General features: G+C 40.3%; 2 protein-coding genes across 2 annotated transcripts; both read left to right on the top strand.

Annotated features, from left to right (window-relative positions):
- Nucleotides 1-1,087: 1,087 nt before the first annotated feature.
- bnip3la (BCL2 interacting protein 3 like a) lies at nucleotides 1,088-5,666 on the top strand. The gene is given in 7 exon segments (XM_074638336.1): nucleotides 1,088-1,111; nucleotides 1,113-1,173; nucleotides 2,307-2,577; nucleotides 2,668-2,749; nucleotides 2,828-2,934; nucleotides 3,026-3,175; nucleotides 3,974-5,666. Coding segments are annotated over 7 exon segments (744 nt in total). The 3' UTR covers nucleotides 4,023-5,666.
- Nucleotides 5,667-7,332: 1,666 nt separating this feature from the next.
- On the top strand, nucleotides 7,333-18,175 carry dpysl2a (dihydropyrimidinase like 2a). The gene is made up of 14 exons (XM_074638332.1): nucleotides 7,333-7,667; nucleotides 11,357-11,445; nucleotides 11,599-11,783; nucleotides 11,943-12,107; nucleotides 12,358-12,419; nucleotides 12,556-12,636; nucleotides 13,173-13,241; nucleotides 13,374-13,494; nucleotides 13,599-13,755; nucleotides 13,898-14,039; nucleotides 14,168-14,338; nucleotides 15,720-15,899; nucleotides 16,001-16,208; nucleotides 16,299-18,175. The coding sequence occupies exons 1-14, from the start codon at nucleotides 7,626-7,628 to the stop codon at nucleotides 16,388-16,390; spliced, it is 1,764 nt and encodes a 587-aa protein (XP_074494433.1). The 5' UTR covers nucleotides 7,333-7,625; the 3' UTR covers nucleotides 16,391-18,175.
- Nucleotides 18,176-19,498: the final 1,323 nt, after the last annotated feature.

Here is a 19,498-nt window from a genome sequence, read left to right as displayed (position 1 = left end):
AGTCAGTGTTGGAGTCTGAGTCTGAGCAGCGTAGCCACACGCAAACGCGCATGGGACACCGACCCGGATTGATTTATACGTGTAAGAAGATACAAACAGTCCCTTTAATAGTTAAGTCCAGTCACTTATTTGAAGAGCCTTACTAGAATAGAATAGAAAGCTTTATTGTCATCGTATTAAATACAACGAGATTCACAGTGGCCACTTCTGGTCAGTGCTTTAAAACAAATACTTGACAAGACTAAACGAGGCAGATAAAACATATAACAGGTAAAACACACAGTTATAAAGCAAATAAAACAGGTAAAGTAGATGTAATAAATATAAACAGAAGTGTTACACTAGAGGTATAAAATATAAAATAGATGTAATGTAAACAGAGGTAATTGCACTTGTAAAATAGGTAGGGTAGATGTAATAAATAAAATGCAAACAAAGGTAGTTGCACTTAAGGTGTATATTGCATCAATCAATCAGCTATCCTCAAACATCAGCTAGTGATGGAGAGCATGTACTTTGTTCGTTCATAAATACTATCAAACTTTGGGACTTATTTCTTTATCACATTATTATTGCATGAATGACACATAAAGATTGTTATCCAATCAAATCCAAATTTATTTATAAAGCACATTTAAAACCAACAAAAGTTGACCAAAGTGCTGTACAATTATACATAAAAACATAAAAACAACACAATAAAACACTAAGACCACCTTATAACCAACAGGACACTAAAATAATAAAAAGCATTAAGACCAATAGGAAAGGAAAAGTTATAACCCAACATGTATTATAAAAATGAAAAAACAAATATTGCCCATCACTGATCTAAGGTCTGGCTTTAGTCTCTATTATCATTCTGGACTTTGGACAGATAAATACTATCAAACTTTGGGACTTATTTCTTTATCACATTATTATTATTGCATAAATGACACTAAAGATTGTTATAACCCAACATGTATAATAAAAATGAAATAACAAATACTGCCCATCACTGATCTAGGGTCTGCCTTTAGTCTCCTATCTGTCTGGACTTTGGACAGACTCCGCGCATGCGCATACCTTAGTCAGTCTGCGTGTCATGTTGATGAATGCTAAACCTGGTAGTCAACATGTCCACCGCTGCTGCTGCTCCACAAAACAATAACGAAGAGCCCGGGCTTCACGGTACGTACCGACACACACTTCTCCCGTGACCCACGGTTCAAAGGCTACTTCAGCTATCCTTAACGAGTGTGTGTGGTTTAGAGAATGACCGTGTAATGAAGGGTTTTATTGTAAAAGTTACCATCGGGCTACAGTATTTCCTCTTCTTCTGGGAGGGGATGTTGTGTCGACGTCACCGCGAAGCTAGCCAATAGCGTTCTGACAAATGTTTGATTGACGTGAAGGGCGGCCAATCACGTACAAGAGTCGGCGGTGGGCGGGCTCTAAGCCAAAAAGGAAAACAAGTTTGGGACAAAAGGAAATAAAATGTTACATTTATTTGAGGCTATTTAATTTTTTTTTCTTCTAATTATACCTCACATCACTCTCACTCCTTATGTAGCCAAGTCTCCTTATTATTCACAGTCTTTCTAACTAAAAAATAAATGCTAAAGGAAGACAATGGTAGGATGTTAGCTCAAGTGCCTGCAGAATAACAGCTCTGAAAACACTTAAAACTGGCCTAAGGTGTGTTCAGTGCTTGAATAAACATATTATGTAAAGACTCAAATGTTTGCACAGACAGAAAAGCAGGACAGTGCGCTTTATATGCATGAATAACATCACAGCTGGAACAGCGACATGCCTGGGCAAAATTGTCTCACACTGCACTCTGCAGTTATGCAAGACCTCACATGAGAGCAGCATTGATGACATACTGGTCTGTAGATGTGCCATCGCTCATGCAATACGTGCGTCGTCGAAAAACATAAATTATATATTATTTTTAGCACAGCCTAAAACTGGGGAAAAACACATCTCGTGCTATATCATAAGGTCCACATTGTGTGCTAACCATAGCCTGCTGGCTATAAGAGATATTACATAACGCCCTCCTGTCTGGGAAAAACAAATATGCAAGCTGTTTTATGGGGCAGTGGCACACAAAGAAATGCATGCAATTTGGATGCAGTGCACAAACCAGTTCATTTGGATGCATAGTGTCTGTGCAGGAAATGTAGGTCAGCTGTTTCCATTTGAAAAGAGACAGAGATGTGTGTGTGTGTGTGTGTGTGTGTGTACAATCTGCTGTGAGGTTTTAACCACAACAAGTTTAATTTCCCTTCCCTCTTTTTGACCTTTGTGTTACCAAGGCTCTTGGGTAGAGCTGGAGCTGAATGGGAACACAGGGGCCCAGGGCATGCAGACCAACCAGCCAATGGATCCCGCTGCAGACGATATAAACGCAAATGCTGGCATGAGTGAAACTCTGCAGACCTTGGAAGTGGTGCCCGAGAGTGATGAAACCCTGATCGGAGGACTAGAGCATGTGCCGTCGTCCTCCTCGATCCACAATGGAGACATGGAAAAGATCCTCCTGGATGCACAGCATGAATCAAGCCAGAGTAGCTCCTCCTGTGATAGGTAGGAATAAAGGCCATTATCATGCGCTTTAAAGCACAGATTTTTGTTGTTGCAAGTTTTTTTTTTTTTCATCCCAATATGTTGACTCAGTCCTCACAGGCCACCAAGTCCAGATCAGGATGAGGGTCAGATAACTTTTGACGTGGAGATGTCCAGCCCAAGAGATAGTCAGGTAAAAAAAACATATTGAAAGTTCAAAAGTCTTTTCATATGACCCTTAAACCTAATTACTTTACCTCTATATTTGCAGTCAGAGGACGATGGTCCAGAGAAGGACAGAGAGGAAGACATCCTTATGAACAAAGAAGTAGACTGGGTCGCTGACTGGTCCAGCAGACCGGAAAACGTTCCTCCAAAGTAAGCTCATTTCCAGAATCATTCACTAATAATAGCGGTTCAAGATATTGTTTCCTTTTGCATTAATTGGTTGTTTATTTATTCCTCACAGGGAGTTCCACTTCAGGCATCCCCGACGTTCAGTATCTCTCAGTATGAGAAAGAGTGGAGTCATGAAGAAAGGTGGCATCTTCTCGGCTGAATTCCTCAAAGTCTTCATCCCTTCCTTACTCATCTCACACATCCTCGCTCTTGGCCTCGGGTAAGTCTGAATTCATGCAGTTCTATCTTCATGCGGGGACATAATGCAAAGCCTGCATTGAAAAAGGTAAATTTTCTCAATCTGCCCTTTTGTTTTGTACTTGCCTGTGCCAGTTTGGTATTTTAGTGACTCACCGTGCTCAGCACAGGCTGTCATTGTCAATTTATCAGTGCACTATTATTTTGGTGTCCAAGATTACTGCAATTTATCTATCTGATGCCTGTCTGCTCAGACCTGGGCCTCATTTATAACACAGACTGACCTGGATATTTATGAAAATGTGTACCTTAAAGAGGACCTATTATGCTTTTGTGCTTTTCCTTCAGTGTGTTATATAGTTTTTTGTGCATGTAAAAGGTCCCAAAGTCCACGCCAAAGGGAGTTACTCTTCCCCACAGAAACACTGCTCTCGAATTTCCTGAAACGCCTTGATTGAAGGCCTGCCTTTTCTTCTGTAACATGGTGATGTCACCAAGTAACACATTTGCATAATACCTGCCTAGCAGCTAGTTTGGCACGCCCTCAAACTAAGCTAGTTAGAGCGGAGCTGGAGCAGAGTCTGAAGAGTTTGGTTTGGTTGACCAATCCCAACAGTGGGCCAGCGGACCAATCAAAGCAGACAGGGCTTTTCGGGAGGTGCACCTGAAAATTAGCATAATAGTTCGGCTTTAATTGATGCCTTTATTTCCCTACTACATCCTTAGCGCATCCTAGCATTGTCATTTTTCCAAAATGTTTGTTTGTACGCATTATCTATTTTTTTCCTTCATGCAATTTCTGGATTTTGTTTCTTTCTAGGATGTACATTGGGAAGAGAATTGCCACAGCCTCCACCAGCTCTTACTGAATAGAAGATGAAGCAATGCCTGGATGTTCTTCTGTCTCCAAGTCTCTCAACCATCCTCCTGTAGTCAAGCTGTCTCCCTCTACATCTATTGTACGCCCACATTTCCCTTCCAATCAGCATTGAATTCTGTCACATTGTAGATGTAGTTATAGTTATACACATGATGTAATGTGGTTGCACTCCATCACATCTTGACACACAGGGCAACATTGTACCCAGCAGCTGTTACCGACTTGAATCCAGTAGATGACCGACCCTGTTAGAGCTGCAAAATATTAGTCACCCTGTTCAACTCGAAAAATATGTGACAAAGGATTTGACGTCAGGTGGCTTCAGGGGTTGAAGTTTTCTCTACTTGTTTTGATGTTATGTCATGAGGAATCTGGCCTTCTCCCAAGCTGCATCTCTGCACTGGTGTCCCAGTCGGCAGAGTGTACGTACCAAAAATATGCGCCTTTATCCACAACACAAACAAATTGGATTGGCTCTGGGAACAGAGGGGACATTTATCGCCTTAACTTTTTCAGCTAAACATTCAAGGTGCAGTTATTGGGGAGGGGGGGAACAAATGATGCTGCACAGTGGGATTAGTTTTTTAAATCCCACACATTTTTGAGAATAGAAGTTGTATCATGTTCACTCCTGAGGGTTTCTTTTGAAAGCTTTGTTTTTTTTTGAAGGTTGGAAAGCTTAAACATTGATATGCAGCTCCAAATTTTTACTGTGGGGTTGTTTGAGTATGTTATGATAGTGGAACTCCGAAGGCGGATGGCAATTTACCAGGCCATATGCTATTTTTATTTCTTTTTGCCTACATATCTTCTTTAACATAATATAGAAGCGATGGCAAAGTGCCAAATTTGTATCTTTCACCACCGCACATTGGTGATTTATCTTAGACTGATTTTTTGATTTTCTGATATGTTTAGGTATTTAAAGATATACATAGATGTGAAAACTAATTTAAGCTGTGATCTGCCCCATGTAATAGACACCTTTTGACATTGTATACTTTGTTTATACATTGATATTAATGCATATTATATCATTGTTATTACATAGCATTGTGGCAGTGTACGTAATGTGTTTTTGCTGTTGTTTAATCGCTGAAGCGTCAGTGGCAGAAACCACCACAGAGGAAGGTATTTCCAGGGGCCTCATTGAAGAGTGTTATCTGGCTTTTATGTAGATTACACTGTGCAAACATTTCAATACAATAAACAGTGTCCGGTGTGTGTAGAACTTCCAGAAAAACTAGAGGAGCATTTCCTGAAGAAAATGCATGTGACTTCTGTATATTGATGCTGATTGGATGACTGGATGATTCTTCTGTCAGTGTTTATAAATGGATGACATTATAGAGTCATATGAAAAATCATTCACCATAATGTACAGTATTGGTTTGAAAGCGCTCCACATGCATTTAGGCTATAATGCATTATATAACTCATACTAATTCATAAACTGTACATGTCATAACAGGCGTATGTGCAGTTAATCAGTGTGCAATACAGAACATTTTGAATAAAGTTTGTACTGTACACAGCGGCTGAGATATAAATACAAAGAGAGTGGATAGAGACCTTAATGCATTATTTAAGTCATAATATCTAATAAAATATCATATCATCATAGTGAGCAGCAATGAGCATTTATGTTTTGAATGAACTTTGTACTGAATACAGAGGCTGAGATACAGTATATAGCATATACGGAAGTTAATTAATTTACATTTCGACATGATTCACAAAGAAGAAATAGCACAGAATAATAAGAAATATGAAAGATAATGTGTGTGATTGCTGCATGTGGTAGGTTTTCCAAAAAGGCTAGATCACATCTCAGCCCTCACTTTCTCCTGGCTGGAGAATTCAGGTGTCACCACTCCTATATCCTCTTCTAATTTCATGTCCTTCCCTTTTAATTTAGGTGAGGTTTAAACTCCTCTTCCCTTAACTCCTGTGGTAACCACGCTATGTTAATAGTTAAATATTTTATATAATATATATAGGATATATGAAATAGCTACATGCATTTGTAACCTTCTTTTAACCCAGGAAAGATTTACTGAGAGCAATAACAGTTATACTCTTACACATCTGGAAGCTGCCCGGTACAACCAGCGTGGGCCACTGAGTTAGTAGCTACATATATATATATATTTTTTAAAGTTTATTTAAGGTTAAAGGAATAGTTACACATACTTTTAAAGGGACATACAGACAGCAGCAACAACATACTGTATATAAACAGAAAAAGAAAAGAAAAAAAAAGGTACTACCCATTGTAATAGTGTCAAGAGATAAGTTCATATTCATATACATACAACCAACCTCATATATAGATATACTGTATATACATACAGTACATACATATGTCTATATCTACACGCGCATTCATATACATATCCACTTAAACACATTAGCTTACACAATTATCTATTCTTTTATACAAACAAAAAAAGGCTTATTTACATCAATTTAGTTGACCTTTATCAACATTATTTTTTTATTAATTTTGTTTAACTCCTATCCTCACCCTGACTCAAAGTATCCCACCCACGCTCAAAAATGATATTCTGTTCTTTATTTCTATTAACATCCTTCTCCAGAACCCACTGATGTTTCAAAAACATTTTGAAACGTTCAGTGTTTAATTGTTGTCTTTTTATAGCTTTAAATATCAAAGCTTTCCTCATCATAATGATGATGTTGTTCAGGTCTTTTCCTTTTTCATCATCCCTTAAATCACATCAAACATAATAGATAAAGGACAACTATAGAAATTTGATTTGTAGACTGAGATCCACTTTTCAACTTTAATCCAAAATAATGCAACTTCCTTACAATACCAAAATAAATAATAATAATAATAATAATAATAAATTGGACTTATATAGCGCCTTTCAGAAACCCAAGGACACTTTACAAAGGGGGCACACAAAATCATGCTGATAAATAACACAGAGGAGAAATAGCTAAGTAATTAAAAGAGTGATGTGTAGGAAGAGTCAGCTGACATCATAGGTCTTGATGAACAGGTGGTGTTTCAGGTGTTTTTTAAAAGTGTCCAGGGATGAAGCATTTCTTATTTAATTATTATTATTTAAAAAAATGAATGTCTGTCTCCTCTTCCCCCCCGAGGGATAATAATTGTAGCCTAATTATTTTATTCCCCCCAAGAAGCTGACACAGTAAACAAGTGACCTGTTTCCCCCTATCTATCTACTGATGATGATAACTCATCAAAGAAACATGGAGCTATAGCTGAGCAGGGCGGGGCTAGTGCGCATGCGCGGTACCTCTTTTTTGTGGCCCTTCTCTTCTTGGTGCTTGTTGCCTGGTCTTCAGGGGACCTTTTCTAGCAGTACATCCAAGGATAGGAAGATATACCAACTCATTTGATATTATCTGTCAGGCTGCACATTGCAAACCTTGCTTACTATCGACAGAAATAGTCAGATATCAGTCAGGGCGTCGACTGGCCACCACAGCAGAGAGCATCCATTCATCCTTTCATTGGAGCAGCTGAGGTGTTCAGTGCAGCTAAGCTAAGAGGCAGCAAAGGGGACAAGCTGTGTGCAAAGAGGGATCTTCTGCAAACATGTCGGGTTACCAAGGAAAGAAGAACATTCCACGAATTACAGTGAGTAGTGTTGCATTACTTGGAAAACATATATTGCATTTATCCCTTTGGGTTGTGGTGCTTTTTATGGTGTAATGTGCTGCAGGATTAGCCTGAAAGCTAGCCAACGCTTAGCTTAGCTGTCGTGTCCATTCATTACATACACTGATGCTGTCAACCTGCAGCTTTCAGCTCCACACACACTGAGAGGAGCCACCTGGGATGAGCAATGATAATCAAGACAGTGGGTTTTTGGATTTTCCTCATGTGGAGTTTAGGTAGTGTTTTTCCTATGCAATGCAATTTATTGCTTCTTTAGCTGGCATTAGTATCTGCTATAGCTCTCCTCCTCAGCCTCCCTGTCAGCATCCTGCATGCAGGCAAATCAGAGATGTCAAATTTCCAATTTCTAAACACAGAATCAGGGTTAAATAACCCAATCATAGCTGCAGGGTTGATGATTTAATCCTCCAAAAAAAGACTGAAGAGGGCAAGATTGTGAGAGGATGGAGGATGAAAGATGCCAGAGAAGGAACCTGCATGCAGGATGCTGACAGGGAGGCTGAGGAGGAGAGCTATAGCAGCTACTAATGGCAGCTAAAGAAGCAATAAATTGCATTGCATAGAAAAACACTACCTAAGCTCCACATGAGGAAAGGCCCTTTAATACTGTGCTTTCTGGTTGGTTAGATGCATCACGAAAAGCAAATCAGACATGTCAAATTTCCAATTTCTAACACAGAATCAGGGTTAAATAACCCAATCATAGCTGCAGCATTGATGATTTAATCCTCCAAAAAAAAGACAAGAGGGCAAGATTGTGAAAGGATGGAGGATGAAAGATGCCAGAGAAGGAACCTGCACCCCTTTGTGGTGCATCTTTCCAACCAGAAAGCACAGTATTAAAGGGCCTTTCCTCATGTGGAGCCTAGGTAGTGTTTTTCTATGCAATGCATTTATTTATGGCTCCTTTAGCTGCCATTAGTAGCTGCTATAGCTCTCCTCCTCAGTCTCCCTGTTAGCATCCTGCATGCAGGGTGCGGGTTCCTTCTCTGGCATCTTTCATCCTTCTCATCCTCTCACAATCTTGCCCTCTTCAGTGTTTTTTTGGAGGATTAAATCATCAATGCTGCAGCTATGGTTGGGTTATTTAACCCTTATTCTGTGTTAGAAATTGGGAATTTGACATGTCTGATTTGCTTTTGTGGTGCATCTTTCCAACCAGAAAGCACAGTATTAAAGGGCCTCTCCTCATGTGGTGCTTAGGTAGTGCTTTTCTATGCAATTTAATGTATTGCCCCTTTAGCTGGCATTAGAAGCTGCTATAACTCTCCTCCTCAGTCTCCCTGTCAGCATCCCTGCAGGGTGTGCAGGGTGTAGGTTTCCTTCTCTGGCATCTTTCATCCTCCATCCTCTGACAATCTTGCCCTCTTCAGTCTTTTTTTAGAGGATTAAATCATCAATGCTGCATCTATGGTTGGGTTATTTAACCCTAGCTCTCTTCCTCAGTCTCCCTGTCAGCATCCCTGCAGGGGTGTAGTTAACAGGTTTCTTCTCTGGCATCTTCCATCCTCCATCCTCTGACAATCTTACAGCACAGTATTAAAGGGCCTACAGTAAAGGATGCCGTGATAGTTGAAAGAAGTAAAACCTCTTTTGTAAAAGTAGGTCATTGGACAGCACCCATCCAAAACCTTTTTCTTTTTTTCCCTAAGCTTTCATCATGCAGCTGTGGTAGCCCGTGTGTGCTGATGCATATAGACACAGCGCATACACATAAGTTTGATTATTTAATAGCACCAGACTGTCTTGTGAAATGTAATGGCTCGGTTGTCAGGTCTTAAACCTAGACAGCCCTGACATCCCAGACACTACATGCACACATGCAGAGCTCCCCAGACACCACTTATTAGTTTGGAATAAAGCAGATAGTTTCACTCTTCAGAGCTTCCAACAAAACACCAAAATTAGCCTTTGTCCCTGAACAACAGTAACTGAATTCATTCAAACATACAGTCGTATCTAGCGCCACCATAGTACCACCACACAGTCAGCTTATCGGTTAGCACAATGACAGAAACATAGTCATTATTTTGAGGATTGATTCATTTTATTAGTCAATTTAAACAATATAGTCATAATGAGCATACTTCTCTCTTGTTTCTTATTCTTTTTTTAAGTTTATCTGGCTAATAAGACTGATTGTCATTCATTCATCGACATATGTTTTATTGAACATTTAAACAAAATAGTAAAAAATAGTAGAAAAATACACAAACTGAGCCATACAATGATGCAATAATGATGATGATGCTGGAAAAGCCACACATATTCTATTAATCGTGATTATAAGCGCACTGTCTCATGTTTATTAACTGCTTGCTTGTTAATCTTTTGTTGTATTACATGAAATAACCATACTTATACTACTTGGAAATAATGTTTTATTCATGCAGATTGTTTAGTCGGTCCACTTCATCTGTAACATACACTCAGTTGCCAGTTGTATTAGATACACACCTAGCTAAAACTAATGCAGTCTGATAATAATAATAGTCCTGCGATAAATTCTACCTTCATGAAGGTTGTAACATTAAAGAGGTGTTTATACAACTGTATTTTTCTTATGGAGGATGTAGTTTGTGGTGCAACTGAATTGAATTGCATTATACTGATAGGTGTTTCTATTATTTTGTCTATCCCATTTATATAATTGAGTTTAGGCTGAATAACAGAAACACCCTTCTGAAGTTCTTACTTCCATTTATAGTATTATAGTCTACGCTGCTTGACACTGAGCCTTTTAAGCACATTCAGTTCTTAGTAATCAATTCAATTTTATGACTGTAGATTACAGGATTCGTCACGAGGGTCCATTTTTACAGCAGAGAAGTGCATATATAATATATATATATATATATATATATATTTTTTTTTACATAATGAAAAATTAATTTTGGGAGTTCACGATAAAAGCCATTTTGGACTAAGACATAACATATCAGTGCACCTGTCACAGAGAGAGGACATAGGTTATATGACCCACTTATATGAGAGTTATGGGCTCATGTCAATACGGGCATGACTTGCATACCTAATGCATCCCCACTGTCCGTTTCCATCCACTCTGGACTTTATAAACTGAGTGTTTCCTGCTGTGAGGTTGGCAGTAAACCACTTTTGTCTTCATTAGCTCTCCCGACTGTCCTCAGAGACCCCTGGATGCCTGCAGAGGAGAAGTAGGCCAGCCTAGTACTCTCTCCTTTCATCGCATACAGGTCGAGTTAATTGTGCCACTCAAGAGTTTGTGCTCTTACTCGAGGGGTTTGATGAAGACTGGCTCCCTCCCTTCAAATGAGGTGTATATTATGTGTGAATAGGATATCCTTAGTCATAGTTTCCACAGGATGACGGTATGGATCGATCTATGGTTTGTATGAGCGATGTGGCGAACTATTAGCAACTTCAGCATCATTTTTTTCTGCTTCAATAAAAGTCTAGGGAAATGCATTGAGCTAAATGAATCACTGAAGTTGTGCCAAGGTTATTTCCTATTAAATAAACCATTTGTCTTTGAAATCGGTCAAATTTACTGTTCAATTATGAAATAAATGAATTAACAAAGATGATTTCTTGCTCTTTTACTCAGCAGGAGGCTAGATCATTTTGTGGTTTATGAATAATGTGAAACTCTGTCTCCTCCTTTTCAGAGTGACCGTCTCCTCATCAAAGGAGCAAAGATAGTGAACGATGATCAGTCATTCTTGGCTGATATCTACATGGAGGATGGAGTCATCAAGTAAGTTTTGATTTGAAGATTAACGGTACTCATTATCAGAATGAAATATCTCATTGTATCTACAAGAGGGCCACCTGTTACCTTCATTCTTTGTCTCAGTTTGATCATGTTTCCTTCATTCATTTCTGTTTCTTTCCTTTCATTTGTCTTCAGGCAACTTGGCGACAACCTCATCGTTCCCGGGGGAGTTAAGATCATAGAGGCTCATGGGAGAATGGTGATGCCTGGGGGTATTGACGTGCACACCCGATTCCAGATGCCCGACCGAGGCATGGTGTCAGCGGACGACTTCTACCAGGGCACCAAGGCGGCCTTGGCTGGAGGGACCACTATGATCAGTATGTTTTATATCACACACTGGTTTTCAACCACCTATAAAGCACAGTGACACTGTTTCCGGGATTGTAACATTGCAGATGCGCATGCCGTCAAGCGTATGATTTGATCAGTTTGCTTGTGTGCACATTAAATCCAACCTGCTTGTTTGTGTTTTATAGTCGACCACGTGGTGCCGGAGCCCGGCGTCAGCCTGGTCGCAGCTTTCAAACAGTGGAGGGAGTGGGCTGACAGCAAGTCCTGCTGCGACTACTCTCTGCATGTGGACATCACTGAGTGGAACACAGGCACTCAGGAAGAGATGGAGACCCTAGTGAAGGATCATGGTACGCAGTCAGACTAAAAATCACCGACTTACCCGCCACTTTCGCTGCTACAGAAGTGTTTCTCAGGCATTATAAGGGGGAATATTAGTCAACCCACTTTTCACAGACCATAAAACAGTAACTAAATGTTTCTGCTTTGTAATTTTGATCCTTTTGATTTTACTTTTCTCCTTCGCTCTGGGTTTTTCCCTCTTTTGCTCTCTTTATTCCACCTTTTGGCTGTCTTCTCTCATAAGTTTTCTATCTTCAGGTGTCAACTCTTTCCTGGTCTATTTGGCTTATAAGGATGTTTTCCAACTTTCTGACTCTGAGGTATGCTCGGCTTCTGGTTGATATATTAGCGAGCTCTATAGCTGTCTGTCATAAGCATATGTTTTTGATGCTGTTAGATATCTATGAGGTAGACGACTGCCCTACGAGCTGACCCGTCTGTATCATTTTCTTTTAGATCTACGAGGTCTTCAGTGTCATCAGAGACCTTGGAGCCATTGCACAGGTGCATGCTGAGAATGGAGACATCATTGCAGAGGTAACAGAACTGCAGATAAAGTCTGTCACGTCTCAGCTGTAAGGAGTGTGATGGAAATTTTCATATCTGCAGTAGACACTTTAAGACCCCTGAGGAGTAGGCCAAAGTTAACCATGTACCTTTAGAGAATCTCAGGGTCTCACATCTAGCAGACCTTGTCACCATAAGTAAGCATTAAAACAGTGACCCGACAGTTCTGTCTTCTGACAGATAACCTCTGTAAACAACAGACGGCTGAAGTACTTGCTCAATGTCAGGGGTCATGACAAGACCGATGAGATGTCTTGTGATGACCTGTTGTCTGTGAAGATGCTGTTCTGTGCTGACTTAAGGATAATGATTCACTTTACTATCTTTCCATGACTCTGCACTTATCTGTGTGTTACGTATTAGTATCCATCTGCAGATGCTTTTTATTAAATTTACTTGAAAGACAAGTTGTGACCTTGGCTTGTGTCTTGTTTTAACAGAAACTGCCATCACAGCAGTGATTGCCATTTTGGATTATAATGTTCTTGTGTGGATTTTATTTTTAGGAGCAGAGACGTATTCTCGAGCTGGGCATCTCTGGCCCCGAAGGCCACGTGCTTAGCCGCCCAGAGGAGGTAAGACGGAGGACTGATTTCTCAATAACTGTAGCCAGAAGAGAAATGGTTTTGTGTTAATGTACTTTTAAAATCAAAAACCCAGGATACATAGTATAGGCTACTGATGAATGTGACTTTGTGTGTCTGCAGGTGGAGGCCGAGGCAGTCAATCGCTCCGTCACCATAGCCAATCAGACCAACTGTCCCCTCTACATCACCAAGGTGATGAGCAAGAGTGCTGCTGATGTCATTGCCCTCGCCCGGAAAAGGGGTAAGAAGAGATGTTTTAAACTTTTTCTTTAGTACACCTGTATCTTTGTCTGTCTGGCTCCCACTTTTTTTCTTGCGCTGACATCATCCTGTCTACTCCTGTAGGTGCCGTGGTTTACGGAGAGCCCATATCTGCCAGCTTGGGCACAGATGGTACCCATTACTGGAGCAAGAACTGGGCCAAGGCAGCAACCTATGTCACCTCTCCACCGCTCAGTCCTGATCCCACCACCCCGGACTACCTTAACTCTCTGTTGTCATGGTAGGTGCTCTGTGTCAGGACCTAACGACAGCTGGAGAACAATTTGACATGTGTCACTGCTGTGTGCTGCAATTTATTTTTACCCAGCTATATATATATATATATATATATTCTTAGTCTTCTTGCTTTCTTTCTTTCCTAGTGGGGACTTGCAGGTGACTGGTAGTGCTCACTGCACTTTCCACACTTCTCAGCGTGCAATAGGCAAAGATAACTTCACCCTAATCCCAGAGGGCACCAACGGCACCGAGGAGAGGATGTCCCTGATCTGGGACAAATGTGTGGTGAGCTCGATGCGACCCACTTTTCACGCATTCCTAAAAAATCCTATCACGAAGCCCTCGAGAGCAAATTACCTTGTAATCCTTTGAACATGTTGAGATGCATGTATGTGATGTTGTTGTCCTAAAAGGTGACTGGCAAGATGGATGAGAACCAGTTTGTGGCGGTGACCAGCACGAACGCAGCCAAGATCTTCAACCTGTTCCCCCGCAAGGGCCGCATCGCCGTGGGGTCTGATGCCGACTTGGTGCTGTGGGACCCAGACGTCACTAAGATCATCTCAGCTAAGAGCCACAACCTGGTCAGATGGTTACTTTGCCTGTCTCGACTCTCATCCACAATGTCTTAAATCATTTATGTGTCCTAGAGATGTTGAGACCTTATATTTAAGATTGTTCGTGGTGGCCTGCAATGCACGTTGTGTTTTTATATAACATGCTAAAGCAGCTATGAACAGAGGTGCAGTGGCTTTAAAAGGTATTAACACACTTCTGCAGGGTCAACAATGGGAGCACACAATCTGGGTGAAAATTAGCTTTAAGAATACAGTTTACAGTGCAAACACTGTAGTTTAACCAGTTAAAAAAAAGGTAAACTTACTCAGGGTTCAAACCTCAAAGGGGCTAGAACCCTATTGAGTTTGTGCTGGTTTTTTATTTATTTTATTTTTGCCACCTGTGAGATGGAATTAGCTAGAAACATGAAACTTGGCCAAGTAACCGGAAATGATGTGCAAATGCTTCCCAAGAAATATAATCCCAATTGGCCACATGGTGGTGCTGTAATTAATGACCCAAAACATGATTTTGGAAAGAGTCCGATTGACTTGAAATTTGACACACTTCTACATCTCAATGTGCGATACAAAAAAAGCTTCTTGGTCTATTGAGGCCATCTTGATGATTTGCATAATCTGAAAAACAGTAATATAAATACAACTTTTTGGATTTCGACTCTATCAACACCAAATTATGTATTCAGTCTTGTGGAGCTGAGATACACATTTCTATTATAAATGAGTACATTTCGTCGAAAAACATGGCCTCTATCAACTTTGCAAAGGGCGGGGCTCAGCAGGAAATAAGACAAAACTCAAGTTGAGTAATCCTGATTAAACTCGATGGAATCATATTGTACTAAGACCTGAACGCACATACAGAGTGTCGTTAAAATCCGATAAAGTTGGACGAATTGGTGGGACTTTGAGCGTGTAATTCTTAAAATGCTGTATCCATTGTAATGATGAAACACGTGTGTGATTGGTCTCACTCCTTAAACGAGGATTAAACTACCCAAAGTGACATTGCTCAGCTTTGTATAGTCCGAAAATTGCTTAATCTGCTGGCAGCTTTCATTTTGGAAATTGAGCTGCTTCCTCCTGTTGACCTAGAAATGGTTTGAACCCGGGATTGACACTTGCGGCTATATTTTATTTATTATTATTATTATGTAATGTAACAGTATCCCGTGGGAGCATGCAAAACAACAACTTCCAGATGTACTGCTACATGATATCCAAGTCTACTTCTTTATTTATCATAGTTATCTAGAAGAAAAACAGGTATCAGAAAAAAACTGTTGGGGTATAAAACTGCATTATTCGTGCTTGTAATTGGGCACACAATGCCTACCATCGACTCTGTGTTTTCGTTGTCTCCTGATCAAATCTCTTCTTCTCCCAGGCTGTGGAGTACAACATCTTTGAGGGCACAGAAGTGCGCGGAGGTCCCGTGGTGGTGATCAGCCAGGGCAAGATTGTATTGGAGGAGGACAGCCTTCACCCCACGGAGGGCTGCGGGCGCTACATCAGCCGCAAACCCTTCTCTGACCACGTTTACAAGAGGATAAAGGCTCGCAGCAGGGTGAGTTCTGATCGCAGGTAGTCGCATCTCTGAGCAGGCGCTAGGCGGTGGCTGGTGGACTACACAGCTTGTGGTCTGATGAACTGGCCTGTATGTTTTAGCTCACAGAGCTGCGCGGAGTGCCCAGGGGCCAGTACGACGGGCCGGTGTGTGAGGTGACTGTGACTCCCAAGGTGATGTCCACAGTCTCCTCAGTGAAGACTTCCCCTGCCAAGCAGCAGCAGCAGCAGCAACAACAGCAGCAGCAGCAGCAGCAGATCATCCCTCAGCCAATGCGCAACCTTCACCAGTCTGGCTTCAGTCTGTCTGGTGAGTGAAAACACACATTTCCTTCCGGGGAGTTGGCCTTGTTAACAACAATAAGTTATATAGCATTATATCTTGATTTCTTTTTTTTAGGTGCCCAAGTTGATGACAACATTCCTCGTCGCAACACTCAACGCATCGTGGCTCCCCCTGGCGGAAAAGCCAACATCACCAACCTCGGCTAAGCTCTTTCCTCAACAGAGCCGGGGGTGCAGCCCAACACGGGACCAGAGTCCACTCTCACTGCTGTCGCATCACACCTGGTCACCTCCGTCTCCCTCTGCACCCCACCCACAAACACTTCATCCATTCTTATTCACACACTACCACGATGTCACTTCATGCAAAAAAAGAAAGCACTATTCCATTTTGTTTCATCTTTCCTGCCATATTCCATTAACAAGGAAGGATCAAGTGAATTGAAGCAGCCTTTTTGCTGTTTTTAAGATCAGTTTGATTATTGATGACGTTAATTTGTTTACATTTTTTTTTGTATAATTTTTGCTGTACATGTTTTGAGCTGTTTAGTTGTCCTCTTGGCTCAGAAAGTTGACAGAAAAAGAAGCGGTCAGTGTCATGAGGCGGGCATTTTTAGAAACTGCAGGTGTTTACAAATTTTTCTTAATGCGCCGTACATTTCCCAGATAGAAGTTAGAAAGCGCTGGTGGTCGTGTTACTGTGCCACCTTCAGGTGAAAGTAAAGCCGTTGTCCATGTTGTAACAGTTTTACGCTGTAAGATTGCTGTTTTAGCCACAAAAAAAATTCTAAATACTAACCATGAAAGATGAGATGGTAGAATATGGTTTCTGCATCTCATAACACCTAATTGTATCTTAATATTGCAGTATTTGATTTGTTGTGTAGGTACAGTAGAACAGTTCACTTTTGGTCTTCCGTTTGTGTTATAGTTGAACTTTCTTCACTTTTTTAAAATTGATGTTTTTTTATCACGTTAAGTCATTCTGGAAAGCGCCGACTGCACTGAAAGGAAGAGAAAGGGTATATTTGAGTTAAAGCACTCATTCAATGGCTTGCACATAACATTTAGTCTGAGAAACATGAACCTTTTCACTCATTTCACCACTCATTTTTTTGCCTCATGTTTGTTAAAAGGCTGTCAGGGCAACAAGCTTCCAATAATCAGACCAGTATATATTGTTGAGGATACAGACAGACACTTAGGAGAAGCTAGATGGGAGGTTTCCCCGACAACCTCTCTGCACCCGGTGCTATATGACCATTGCTGTATATGTGCAGATGATGTCCACGCCCACACAGCACTCACCATTCATTTATCCAGTTTTGAGAGTTTGTTTTGCACCTGTAACAATCCAAATGATAAAAAAAAATGTACGTGAGCTTGCAACTTTTTATTTGTGTTGGATATATCTGTATGTTTAGGATACTACTTGCCTGCCTGTTCTGTAAGATATTGATAGCACACTTTATCTATGAAGGCTCTTCAAAGAACCAGGATCTTTGAGACCTGATGAAAAATGCTTCAGTATGTATATGAAACCCCTCACAGTGTGTTGATGATGTTCTCGGTGTTAGTGTCGTGAATGAAATTATCAGATATCCAGTTTTCTCCTCTCTTACCCGCCCAACGCTGTCGACACCAGATCCACTCGAGGTAGTTCCTGTATTCACCAAACCTCAGTTTCACGGCACTGTATGCGGCCATACTGTAAAACACTGGATAATTTCTTCCTCATTGCCTTGTCAAGTGTAGGTTTTGTATGCCAAGCTATAATGTGAAGTGATTTACATTTTGGGGGAAGTGTCTTGGTGATGGTTATTGAGTTGTGATGTTGAGCACTGTTGTTGCCCCTCTCCCAGCAAGTGTGATACTCTCACGGTAATGTATGTTTTGTAGGATACCAGGGTTTTTGGGGGGGAAATCATCGGTTGTGTCAGCATTCGACCCTATCTGTGTTGACTTCAGTGGATTAAAATAATAAAAATTAAAGTTATGGTACTGACTTTTTATTATATATATATGAACAAGTTAACCATACAGAATCTAAATTAAACACTTATAATTTATTGATAATTTCATAGTAACTATTCCTGGAAATAACTTTGGTAATTATTATGGGGAACAAAGGGTTAATATTCATAAACATTTAGATTTAGTTAATTTTACATGTTTGCTCGTTCAGCTGACCTACTGCACAATGATGATGAAAGTACATTTACTCAAGTACTGTACATAAGTACAGTTCTGAGGTACTTGTACTTGTGTATTTTCCATGTTCCTCTACTCTACATTTCAGAACATTTATCTGACAGCTGTAGATACTTTTTTTTTGCAGATTGAGATTTTACAAATATAACATTTGATGACCTCATAAAATACAATGTATTGTTATAGTACTATAATGCTTGTATCCAGTAGTTAAACTTTAGAAATTAAATATATGCACGTTTAGAAATTTAAGATTTTTCAATAAGGTAAGGTGTAGATCTAAATTTTAACTTTTTTTTTGGATAAAAACATCAGACACAAATAGATATATCTTAACATTTTTGTTCTTTAATGCGCATAGGGCTAATTTTTTGAAGTTTTAAGTAAAGGCTCTGAATCTTCCTTCCACTCCTGATTAAAAAATCATATGAGCAATTAATTGTAAATTAATTAATTAGAAGTGTACCAACTGAGCACTGTCTCCAGTGTCCTAATAATAAAAACGCAATCCTTTCCAGGAACCTTCTTAAGAATGTACAGACATAAAAAAAAAAAAAAATCCTAAAACTATTTGACATATAAATATCAATTTCAAACTTTGGAAATAAACTATTTCGTTGAGTCACACCACATCCCAGCAGTGGACGGAATAAATGCAGTGAGGCATTGAGACACTAGGTGGAGGCACAGACAGCTTCAGAGCAGCATTATGTTGTTCGACACTTCACCCACAGGGAGCTTGCCTGTAATAAATGAACTGAGCAAGACAACGTCACAGTGAAATGCCCACATCAGCTTCAGCTGAGTGACTAGTGAAGTCCCCACCGGCTGTTTGACAGTTGTCCAATTAGGACTTAACATGATGAGCGCACTGATTAAAACAGCAGAGGGGAATCCTGTAATGTCGACATCTTCACAGCCGAGAGAGAAAACAAAAACATCATGAAGACTTTAAGCCCTCCTGGGAAAAGTGTGCAAACATGAGTCACCAGCAGTACTTTTCAATCCACTGAGACACAGACACCACCATTATGACTCCAGAACTGATTTGTCATCACTACAATTACATCGTCACGAGCATTAATATAGAACTATAAGCATTCA

Source organism: Sebastes fasciatus, chromosome 6 (genome assembly GCF_043250625.1).
Source record: "Sebastes fasciatus isolate fSebFas1 chromosome 6, fSebFas1.pri, whole genome shotgun sequence".
Lineage (NCBI taxonomy): Eukaryota > Metazoa > Chordata > Actinopteri > Perciformes > Sebastidae > Sebastes > Sebastes fasciatus.
The sequence above is the reverse complement of the archived record's forward strand: the minus strand, read 5'-3'. Positions and strand labels throughout refer to the sequence as shown.

Excerpts from the sequence above, each read along its gene's own strand:
- dpysl2a (XM_074638332.1), top strand. The coding sequence starts at position 7,626 with ATGTCGGGTTACCAAGGAAAGAAGAACATTCCACGAATTACA. Across the intron at positions 14,339-15,719 it reads CAGCTAAGAGCCACAACCTG|GCTGTGGAGTACAACATCTT; the intron begins GTCAGATGGTTA and ends TTCTTCTCCCAG. Across the intron at positions 15,900-16,000 it reads GGATAAAGGCTCGCAGCAGG|CTCACAGAGCTGCGCGGAGT; the intron begins GTGAGTTCTGAT and ends TGTATGTTTTAG.